This window comes from Physeter macrocephalus, chromosome 12 (genome assembly GCF_002837175.3).
Source record: "Physeter macrocephalus isolate SW-GA chromosome 12, ASM283717v5, whole genome shotgun sequence".
Lineage (NCBI taxonomy): Eukaryota > Metazoa > Chordata > Mammalia > Artiodactyla > Physeteridae > Physeter > Physeter macrocephalus.
In genome coordinates, this window is record NC_041225.1 from 14,865,392 (window position 1) to 14,877,436 (window position 12,045).

The 12,045-nt window shown below is 40.5% G+C and overlaps 1 protein-coding gene across 1 annotated transcript in view; it reads left to right on the forward strand.

Annotated features, from left to right (window-relative positions):
- Window positions 1-12,045, forward strand: part of NPHP1 (nephrocystin 1) — a 106,214-nt gene that overhangs the window by 26,083 nt on the left and 68,086 nt on the right. The window contains 3 exon segments of the mRNA XM_024129833.3: window positions 1,577-1,664; window positions 3,224-3,318; window positions 5,269-5,397. Of these exon segments, the coding sequence (XP_023985601.1) occupies window positions 1,577-1,664; window positions 3,224-3,318; window positions 5,269-5,397 (312 nt within the window).

The following is a 12,045-nucleotide window of genomic DNA, read 5'->3' on the forward strand; positions in this document are numbered from 1 at the left end:
TTCCACTGATTTTTTATATGCCCATCATATACTAAATCCCTATCTACACTTGAGCCTTTCTGAAAGTACGTTTATTGGTTGATTTTTGCATTAGGTAAAAAGTACTTCATATTTCAATAATTTTTCAGCCCTATAATAAAGAAGAAGGCCAGGAGTCTAGTGAAGAAGGCAGTGAAGAAGATGTAGAGGTAGGGGATGAAACGGCAGAAGGAGCGGAAGTTAAACAAAGGTAAAAAGGTGTGAGGGGACCTCAAAGTAGGTTTAGGAAACGTTTTATTTGTTTATTTTTACTATTATAAGTAATTCAAGAATTTCTTGAAATGGAAACAGCTTATAGTTTGGGAGCAGGGCTTTTCATATTACTGTTTGCTTAAGATCATTACAACTTTAACTTGGTGATTATTGTTAGCACATGATATTATGCTTAGTTTCAGGTAGACTCTTTTAGGTTTTCAGAAGTTACAATTATATACTTTGTTCTTTGATTAATGAAATTCGCTAATTGAGTGAATAGGCATAACCTTTCTGTGCACTAACCTAGCTACCGTTTCTCCCTAGAACCGATTCTCATTGGAGTGCTGTCCGAAAAGCCATCTCAGAGGTTGGTATCTCCTGTCTTATTAATGATGTCTCGTTTTGTTACTTAATAGCTCTGATAAGAGTTCAGATTCAAAATGGGATGGAAACTTTAAATGAAAGCATTGGATCTTAAGCAGGATACAGAGCATGGAATGCACAGAGCATTAAAACATATTTCTGGTTTAGTAAGCCTATGCCTGTGAGGGCTTGGAAATGTCTCTCATTGATTCTGCTTGAATTTTCTATCATTTGGGTAAAGACAGTTGTTAAAGCTTGTTAATATTAAAAAATTCCAAAAAGCTCAAAAAAGTAAGAAACTTGGGACTTCCCTGGTGGTCTAGTGGTTGAGACTCTGCACTTCCAACATAGGGGGCCTGGGTTTGATCCCTAGTCGGTGGACTAAGACATGCCACGGGGCGCAACCAAAAAAAAAAGAAAAAGTAAGAAAGTTTCAATAATCCTATCATTTAAAAAGTTGCATAACAAAATGAAAATCTACTCCTTCCATAAGTAATCATCACTAACCATTTAGTAAATATATTCTTTCTGCCTTTTTTACCCTACTTATCACTTATGTGGACATGCACGTGTGCGCATGTGTGTGTGTGTGAGTGTATGTATGTACATATAGTGTACAAAAAAGCCACGAATTCTTCAGTGCATATCAGTTTACGATATCAACTCATCTGTGACATGGCAGTACTTTGTGGAGCAGGACAGGCCATTTTGATGGGGGCCGTGCAGGAAGCAGCAGATCTGGAGCACTGAGCTCAGCCCCCTGGGCCCTGCATGGGGCTTAGGTCCTCAGGAAAGGCCAGGATTCAGCAATGGCGTCTTCTCAGGAGTTGGGGGTTAAGTTGCTATATTCTTCCGCTAAAGTCTGTACGTTTGTATTTTTCTTTCGAGGGTTGTAGTTGCTATAGTGATAAAGAGAGAGTATCCTAGAGGTGAGGAAACATGAATGAAACCAAGCAAAATTTTGTTTTACTCTCTTCAGCAGATAAACACCGTCGACGTGTTGACCATGATGGGAGCTATTCCTGCGGGGTTCAGGCCTTCCACCCTCTTCCAGCTTCTGGAGGAAGGTAACAGGCGTCCATCAGCCACCACAGACTTTTAGTTAAGCGGTCACGGTTTACATCTCATTTTTCTGGCACAGCCAAAGCAAGTCGTTGAAAAAGATGTAACATCGCACATCTCTTGGACGCTCATCTTTTCCTTCATCTTGCCTGTGAAGGAGGAAGGAGCCCTGATCCTATCAGAGGCCAAGCCCCCTTCCTTTATTTCAAAAACACGACTCTTTGATCAACCCTTTCCTGTATCTTCAGCCTGCTCTCCCCTGCCCCACTGGCCGATTCCCTCATCAGCAGTCCTAGCAAACCTAAAACCTCCCACCTTTACGGACCAGCTCCCCGCAACCCTGTCCCATTCTGGATGAAGCCTCCCTTTCTCTGCTTTTCCTCACAGTGAGACTTTTCCAAAGAGTTTTCCCTATTCGCTGTTTCTGTTTCCTTATTCATTCTTGGATTGCCCTGTACTTGGCAACATTTGTTCATAAGCTCATTTTAAAGAGGAATAACGTTGTGGGGAGGCTCCCCTGTATACCCTGAGCTGCTGAGTCATCTGTGGAGGGGCTGCTTTGAGGCTTCTCTGTCGGGAAGCTCTTCTCAGCCCTCCCTGAACACCCAGCTCCTTCTCATGCTTTGTTTTATTTTTGTTTTTTATTATAAATCTCTTTTTATTTATCTATTTATTATTATTATTATTTTGGGCTGTGCTGCGCAGCTTGCAGGATCTTAGTTCCCCGACCAGGGATCAAACCCGGGCCCTTGTGGAGTCCTAACCACTGGACCGCCAGGGAATTCCCCACTTCTCATGCTTTGGGTCTCAGGGTACACTCCCAGAGACACCTGCCATGTAGGCCCTCCTACTCCCATTCACCTGAGCACCCTTTATAAGTCTAAGTCAGCTTATAATTATCTTGTCTTTTGTCTACTTATTTTTTGTAACTGTTTCCCCCACTGAAGTGTAAGCTAATGAGGGCAGGGGCCATATTTCTCTGATTCACGTTTATGTTTCCAGCTCCCAGAATAGCACCTGGCAGAGTAGGAACTCAAAAATGAGTTCTTGGGTGAGTAAATGATTTTGTAATAGGTATTCATCATGACACAAGTATGGAAGAGCAGTATTAAAATGCTTTTGTTGTAGGGCTTCGAACAGTGAGAGGCCCACGTACCACACAAAAAAAAAAAAAAAAAAAAAAAATGCTTTTGTGTTAAGAAGTAAAATTAATGATTATATACTTTTTCTAAAATATCTAAAAAGTGTTCACAGATTTTCTGCATTTTACAAAAATATTTGAATGGATCATCTTCATCATGGGGCATGTTACTGGCCTAAAAGTCTTTAAGATCTTTCCTAAAGCCACTTTAAGATCAGCTCTCATGTGCTACGTTTCTATCCTTACGTTTCCTGCTGTTGTTCTTATCTCTGTTGGTACGTCTGTCTTAGGAAGCAAATTTCTAGTAAACAGCTTGGCATTTTCGACGTCTGTTTCCTAAGTTTGTACCATAACATCATGAATTTGGAGTTTTGAATTTCATTCGTTCTTTGTAATAAAATAAAGGAACAATTATTTTTGCAGGGAATCAATTTCGAGCAAGTTACTTCTTACAACCAGAGCTCACTACTTCACAACTGGCCTTCAGAGATCTAATGTGGGATGCTAAAACGGGCTCTGTAAGTATGGTTTCTGTCAGTAAAATTATAAATTTTCCAGATTTTGTCATGGTTGCAAATATACAGGTAACGTAAATTGATTAATGCATTTTAAAAAAACGAAAAAAATTGTCTCTGTATTGTAATTTTGAAACACTTAGTGACAGTTTCCTAGCTGAGACAAAACTTGGGTCTGTTACCTTGACTTTATCTTGTTACTCTTCTCCACTGCTCTCTTCTCCCATTGTTACAAAGGAGATAATACTAGGTATCAATCTTAATCATCCTTTGCCTCAACTTTTTCATCTGTAAAAAGGGAAAAATAGTAATAATACTTCCAACATAGGGTTATTATGAGAATTGCACTAAATGTGTGAAGGGCTTAGAACAGTGCCTGACACCTGATGATAACTTAGTAAATGTTAGCCAGTATCATTATTATTAGTGGTAGTAGTAATATTATTTTAATTAAATAGGAATGAGGAACTTGGCAGTACTTTCTGATTATATATTGTGGGGAGCTTGGAGTGAAGGATTACTGGTATCCCCCTTATATGAAGTAGGAAATGCTCTTGACATTTAATTCTCCTCTCCTCCTCCTTAGAAGATATAAACTGCATTTGAGCCCCTCACTCCCCTTCCTGTTTACCTTCTGCTTTTTCTCCCTTGCTCCCCCAGAGCCTCAGGGAAGAATAAGAGAACCAAGGTGGTCAGGTTTTGTGGAGAGGGGTGGCGCAGAATTTTCGTGCTCTTTTCCTTCTCAACCCGAGCAGTGCCTGGAATCTTTTTAGCATTAAATATCTCCTATTGCAAGTTTACAAATATGTTATATTGGGTGTGTGTAGTATACTAGTACTGAATAAATAGCATTTAATTTTGTGAACTTGTACCCAGAGAGCTCAATTGTCAGCTCTCATTTCTTAAATTGAAAAGGTGACAAACTGTTAAACATTGTCTGATTTTTTTCAGTGATATGTTATTTAAATGGAAAGGCCCAGGACCATAAAGCAGAATGTTAAGAATTGAAGATGTTCTTAAATAAAAAAAAACTAGAATGCCAGTTTTTTTAATTGACATTCTGAATTATCTTGTGAAGTAGAACTGAATAACTACATCCAATGGTCAGTGCGTTCTCTCTGTCAAAACATCTGTATAAGAAGCCAGGGAACAATGTAGGTAAATGCTTGGAATTGAAACAAGGAGGAGCTAGCTGGATAATATTAACGCCAGGTGTCACTGGTCACTATGCTGTGGTGACCTTCTATGCGGACCTGCCTTATGTAAGAAGGACCTGTAAGAACGAACCTGGAATACAGTTGATTCCATGGTCAGGTCAGTCTTTTTCCCTGATTGTACTGACTATTCTTTTCATCACAATTTTTGTGTATTTAACAAAAAAATGCAAAATTTTAAAAAAGATTGATTTATTATTTACTTATTTTTGGCTGTGTCAGGTCTTAGTTGCGGCACGCGGGAGGTTCGTTGCGGCACTCGGGCCTCTCTCTAGTTGTGGCGTGCGGGTTTTCTCTTCTCTGGTTGTGGCATGCGGGGTCCAGGGCGCGTGGGCTCTGTAGTTTGTGGCCCGCGGGCTCTCTTGCTGAGGCGCGCAAGCTCAGTAGTTGTGGCACGCGGGCTTAGTTGCCCTGCGGCATGTGGGATCTTAGTTCCCTGACCAGGGATCAAACCCACGTCCCCTGCATTGTAAGGTGGATTCTTTACCGCTGGACCACCGGGGAAGTCCCAAAAGCAAATACTTTAAATATAAATGTTTATGAAAATTTTAACTGAAGTTTTGGGTTAAATTAAACAGACTATTGAAACTTTTCTTGTGTGTATATGTTGTGTGCAAAATTTATTCTTCTTTTTTATTCTATATGCATTTTCTTAAGCATTTACAAAAGGTGCTTTGAAAATGAATTTGTCTTATAAGTCATAAAAGTAAACCTTCCTCATAACTAATTTTTCTCTCAGATTAGGTCAAGACCAAGTCGTGTTTCCTTGATTCTGACCCTCTGGAGCTGTAAGATGATTCCTCTTCCAGGCGTGAGCATCCAGGTTCTGAGCAGACACGTGCGCTTCTGTCTGTTTGACGGCAGTAAGGTGAGCTTGCTGAGGAGTTAAACCAGTTCCCACCGTATGTTAATGCCACATACTAACCGTGTACTGCACAGAGTCTGTCTGTCTCTTTCTCCCTCTCAACCTCTCTCTCTCCGTGTGTGTGTGTGTATAAGTATCTATATAAAATAATGTGTGGTAGAGTGCAAACTACATGTGTTCTGATGACACAGACTTAACTCCTGGCTCTTTCAGTTGCTAAGTGTGTGATCTTTGTACATCACAGTTAACGCCTCTGAGCCTTAGATTTTTCACTTACAAAAAGGTACTGATGCCTATCTTCTAGTATTGTATACAGTTCAGGTTTGAAGGTTAGAGTATTGCATTTTTGACAGGTGTACACACCTGTATAACCAACATCCCAGTCGACATATGGAGCATTACCATCACCTGACAAAGTTGCCTTGTGTCCTCTTCCATTCTGTTCTTCTCTGATTCCTAAGAGAATACTTTTTACCCAGTACCAAAAGATTTGAATACCTCTTAATTAATTGATTTATGAGATACAGATGAAACAGTGCATGGATGGAACTTTATGACTTTAATTGCATACACTAGACAAGAAGAAAGATTTTTAAATCAGTGATCTGAGCTCGAACTCAAGAGCCTAGAAAGGGAAGAGTGAGTCAGTCCCAAAGGAAGTAGAATGGAGGGAAAAATAAAGAGTAGAAATTAATGAAATGGAAAACAAGAGAAAATCAGAAAAGGCAAAGTGTATTCTTTGAAAAGATTAATAAAATTGAGAGATGCCTAGTAAGACTGATCAAGAAATTTTAAAAGAGAGAAAGAAAGAAAACAAATGATTGTTGCCGAAACTCTGCCTCTGTTCACCGGTGCCAAATAGAAACACGGAAACAGAGTTCTGGGTGAAGTAGAAAAGAAGAGCTTTGTTGCTTTGCCAGGCAAAGGGGGCCACAGTGGGCTAATGCCCTCAACACTGTGTGTTCCACCCTGGAAGGGGTAGTGAGGAGCCTTACAGCGTTCAAGGAGTGGGGCGTGGTCAGCTCGTGGACACTCTTCTGATTGGCTGGTGGTGAGGTCATCGGGAGTCGGCATCATCAACCTTTTGGTTCCAGCCAGTCTGGGGTGTGCATGCTTGTGGGCCGCACACAGTTAAGTTCTCCCACCTGGAGGTGGTTTCGGTATCTGCAAAACAGCTCACAGGACATGGCTCAGAATATTATCTATAGCCCTTGAGGAAGAACTAAAGGTCATTGACTTTGTTTAATGGCTAAAGTATTATTATTTTGTCTTGCTTGACCGTTTTCCTTTCTTTCTGCATTTTTTTTCACTTCTCTGATTAAACTTATGCTTTGACTAAAGTTTTTCTACAGACAAAAGGCAGGCGGAGGACAGGGGTGGGGCTCTTTTCTGGGAAGGCCTCCTAGGGTCCTGCTTGGTTACATGATCACCATCTGACATGAAAATGGAGACCTCAGCACAGATCCTGCACACATTAAAGGGATAAGCAGGGGATATCGTAAACAACTTGATGGCAGTACCTTTGATAATATCAATAAACAGATAAATTCTTTGAAAACCATAACTTAATGAAACTGACACAAGAAGAAATAGAACAATTTGAATGACCCCTGCTAAAGAAATTGAAACAGTAATTAAAAATCTTCCAATAAAGAAAACTCCAGACCCAGATGGTTTCACTGGTGGATTCCTCCAAACATTTAAGGAAGAAATAATACCAATAGTACACAAACTTCCAAAGAATAGTTAAAGAGGAAATACTTCCCATCTCATTTCATGAGGCCAGGAAAAACGTGATACCAAAATATGACGAGACATTACAAAAAAGAAAAATTACAAGACCAGTATTCCTCATGAATATATAAACTAAAATCCTAGACAAAATATTAGCAAATTGAATCTAGCCATGTGTAAAAAAGGACAATATATCATGACTAATTGGGGTTTATTCCAGGAATTCAAATGTACACACCTGTGTAACCATATTTAACATTTGAAAATAGATTATTGTAATTTGCCATATTAACAGAACTAAAGAAGAAAAATCACCTGATCATCTCAATAGATGTGGAAAAAGCAGTTGACAAATTTTAACACCCATTTATGATTTTAAAAAAGTTCTCACCAAACTAAGAACAGAAGGGAACTTCAAATTGGCAAAGGGCAACAAGAGAAAACTAAAGCAAAGCTACTAGCTTCGTCGTACTTAATGTGACGTATTGCATACTTTTCCCCTACGGTCAGGAACAATTCAAGGATATCCAAGAAATAGAAAGATATCTCAGGTTTTTTTAATTGACAAAAGACTTGAACAGGCACTTAAAGAAAGAAAACATGGGGACTTCCCTGGTGGCGCAGTGATTGAGAATCCACCAGCCAATGCAGGGGACATGGCTTCAAGGCCTGGTGCGGGAAGATCCCACATGCGTCGGAGCAACTAAGCCCGTGCGCCACAACTACTGAGCCTGCGCTCTAGAGCCCGCGAGCCACAGCTACTGAGCCTGCACGCCACAACTACTGAAGCCCGCGTGCCTAGAGCCCGTGCTCTGCAACAAGAGAAGCCACGGCAATGAGAAGCCTGCACACTGCAATGAAGAGTAGCCCCCGCTCTCCTTAACTAGAGAAAGCCCATATGCAGCAACAAAGACCCAGTGCAGCCAAAAATTAATTAATTAATTTAAAAAGTGTAGTACAAATGTTTAAAAAAAAAAAGAAAATATGACAAACCAATGGGCCTATAAAAAGATGCACAACATATAAGTCATCCAGGAAATGCAAATTAAAACCAGAATGAGAGAGAGCCAACCATAGGCTGTGCTTAAGAAACCACCTTAAACATAATAATATAGGCAGGTTAGAAGTAGAAGGATGGAAAAAGATACACCATTCAAAACATATTAATAGCAGACAAAGTATACTTAAGAAGAAGGAAAATTACCGGGAATAAAGTGGTACATTACATGATAAAATGGACAATTCACCAAGACGATGTAACAATCCTAAATGTGTATACACCTAACATCAGAGCTTCAAAATACATGCAGTAAAAATGGATAGAACTGAAAGGAGAAATGGGCAAAGCCACAATCATAATTGGAGACTTTAATACTTCTCTCTACAGTACTGTAGAGCAAGTAGACAGAAAATTAGTAAGAATATAAGAGAACAGAATAACACCATGAGCAAACTGGATCTAATTAACATTTGTACAACAGTTTACCCCCAAAGGGGAAAGTACGCATTCTTTTTTGTGCGTATGGAACATTCAGCAAAATAGATGGTCCTGAGCAGATTTAGAAGAATTGAAATCATACAATGTACAGTCTTTGATCACATGTGATTGAATTAGAAATCAGAAACAGAAAGATAACTGGAAAAATCCTTAAATACTTAGAAATTAAACAACAGATTTCTCAAGAATCAATGGGTTAAAAGAAAATTTCAAGGGAAATTAGGAAATATTTTGAACTGAGCAAGGAAATGAAAATTCAGCATAATATGTGTGGGATGTTAGCGAAAGCATTGCTTAGAGGGAAATTTGTAGCACCAGAAAAGAATTCTCAATTTCATAGTCTACCTCCTGAGGGGGTGATGCTTGTCTTGAGATCTGAGGGGTGAACAGGCCATAAGGAGATGAAGAGAAAAGGGGACAAGGGGAGTGTGTACCTGGCTGAAGGAGCAGCACAGGCCAGGACCTTGGCAGGAAAGGACTTGGGAAGGGGAGCCAGGGGGCTGAGTGGGGGGAGCAAGGGGAAGTGTAGGACGGGATGAAGCAGGAGATAACAGCGTAAGACGTTGTAAGCCGTGATGTAGGGAGTTTCGGTTTTACTCTAAAAGCGGGGAAACTCACTGGAGGTAGGACACGACTTAGACGTACGTTTGGGGATGATTTCTGGCTCCTCTCTGGAGACGGACTGAAGGGGGGCGGGGGTCAGAGGCATCTGAGTAGACCACGTGGGGACTCTTATGTCACGTGTGGTGGTCAAAGGGCAGCAAGTGTCACCTCACGAAAACGAAATCTGGAGCCATTTTGCCTGGAATTAACCCTGGCTCCGCCAGCTGGGTGTGGGACGCTGACCAAATGGCTCGACCTTGCTCTCTGTCTCGTGTGCATCCCTTAGGGTCGATGTGAGGACTAAACGAGCTAATGTAAGTAAAGCACTTAGACCGATACATGGAACATCATAAGTTGACCAGATGAGAGACGACGATGGTTAACTTAGGTTAGGTTAGTGGAGATGAGAGCTGTGGCCGCAGGAATATTTAGGAGGCAAAAGCCAACCCAGTTTGGTTGGTGGTGGGTTGGATGCGGCCGGTGAGGGAGAGTGGACGCCAAGCACGACGCTAGGTCTTTGACTTCCACATCTGGGTGGATGGTGGTGACGCAGTGAGATAGCGAACGCTGACAGAGATCTTCCCTTCTGCTGAGGGTACTTCTAACTCGCAGCATGAGGAAAGTGCCTTTCTTTCATCTGCACTGGGGGTAAATAAATGAACTTGTGTTGCTGTTAAGGATCTTTCCTTCCTTCTACATGCTCTGCACAAGATCACTGCCAAAAACGAGCCAGTAGGTGTCGCCAGTGACCAAGAAAAGATGATTGCCTTCTTTTTCCCAGCTCTGGTTCCACATTTTTTGCTGTACTTCTCGCTCTTCTCATACGTGACAACATAAAACAAAGATGAGAATTTTATTTTGAATAAAATATCAAAATAGTAGAAGTTATTTTGTATAAAAATAATAGAAGGGGCTTCCCCGGTGGCGCAGTGGTTGAGAGTCCACCTGCCGATGCAGGGGACGCGGGTTCGTGCCCCGGTCCGGGAGGATCCCACGTGCCGCGGAGCGGCTGGGCCTGTGAGCCGTGGCCGCTGAGCCTGCGCGTCCGGAGCCTGTGCTCCGCAGCGGGAGAGGCCACGGCAGTGAGAGGCCCGCATACCGCAAAAAAAAATATAATAATAATAATAAAATAATAATAATAGAAGTTACTTTATGAAACAAATTTATGCCAAATTTTCCAAATTGAGGAATTAGAGAACATATTTAATAGTTACCTACTCATGCTATTTACTTAAGAATACTTCTTTATTAAGCCTAAGCCAAGTTACAAATAAAAAGCATTATTACTAGAACTAGTTAATGAGACACTACTTCCAATAATGACTGAGTAAGCTCCTCTGCAAATAACTTGCCCAGGGATGAGAACTGTAAATTCTGGGTAATATATGAAAAGCAACTCCCTTGGGGCTCTGAATAGCATCCCAAAGCAGGCAGGTCCTGGAGGGGCATCTTTAACTCTTGAGTCTGCTGTTTTATTTCTTCTCTTTGTTCCCTCTTTTTCATTCCTCTGTTTTATTTTTTTCTGTCTTCCTGTGTGTTACCTGAACATTTTTTAGAACTCCATTCTGAATTGTCTGCCGTGTTGTTGAGTGGATCTCTTTGTATAGCTTTTGGTATGACTTTATACCTACATAACTTCCCACAGTTGGCTAGTGTCAACATTCCAGTTGAAGTGACGTGTAGAAACCTTACCTCCCTTTAAACCTCTTTACCCTCCCGGCTTTCTAATTGTCTTAAATATCTCCTCTACATACATTGAGAACCACATCACACAGTGTTATAATTTTCCTTCAACCATCAAGCATAATTTAGAAAACTTAAGAGAAACCTCTCATATTTACCCTTGTTTTTACTCTTTCCATTGTTCTTCCTTCCTTCCTGATATTCAGAGATTTCTTTTATCATATTTTTTCTATTTAGAGAACTTCCTTTAACCATTCCTTTAGGGTCGGTCTGCAGGCTACACATTCTCTTGGTTTTTCTTTATCTGAGAATGCCTGTTTCCCCTTTATTCCTGAAGGATATTTTCACTAGCTATACAATTCTAGGTTGGCAGTTCTTTTGTTTAAGCACTCAAAAAATATTGTTCCATTTCCTTCTGGCCTCTGTCTGATGAGAATTGGTTTTTCCCTATGGGTGAATCTAGGTGGTGTTTCTCTCTCACTGCTTTCAAGATATCGTGTTTAGTTTTTAGAAGTTTATGTACTTTGTCATGGATTTCTTGGGTTTAACCTGTTTAGGGTTTTCTCAGCTTTTTAAACCGTAGGTTTATGTCTTTTGCCAAATTTGGGGATTTTTCAGCCATTATTTTCTCAAATACTTTTCCAGCTCCAAACTCTCCTCTCCTCTGGGACTCCGATGACACGAATGTTAGTTAGATCTTTTGTTATAATCCCACAGGTTCCTGAGGCTCTGATCATTTTTTCCCATCTATTCTATCTCAGTTGTTCAGACTGCATAGTTTCTGTTTTCCTATCTTCAAGTTCACTGATTCTTTTCTCTCTTTTCTATTCTGTGGTTGAGTCTATTCAGTGACTTGTGTAGGTATGTGTGTGTGTCTGTTTTTAATCTTGGTTATTATATTTTTCAGTTCTAGAATTTCCATTAGGGTCTCCTTTATCTTTCTTTTTTTTGTTGTTGTTGAGATTTCCTTATTCCTTTCTTGAGACTTAGTATTTCTTTCTATGTTTTAAATTTCTTTTAAGCATCTCCATAGTTGTTTATTGAAACATTTTTAGATGGCTGCTTTAAAATGCTTGTCAAGGGCTTCCCTGGTGGCGCAGTGGTTGAGAGTCCGCCTGCCGATGCAGAGGACA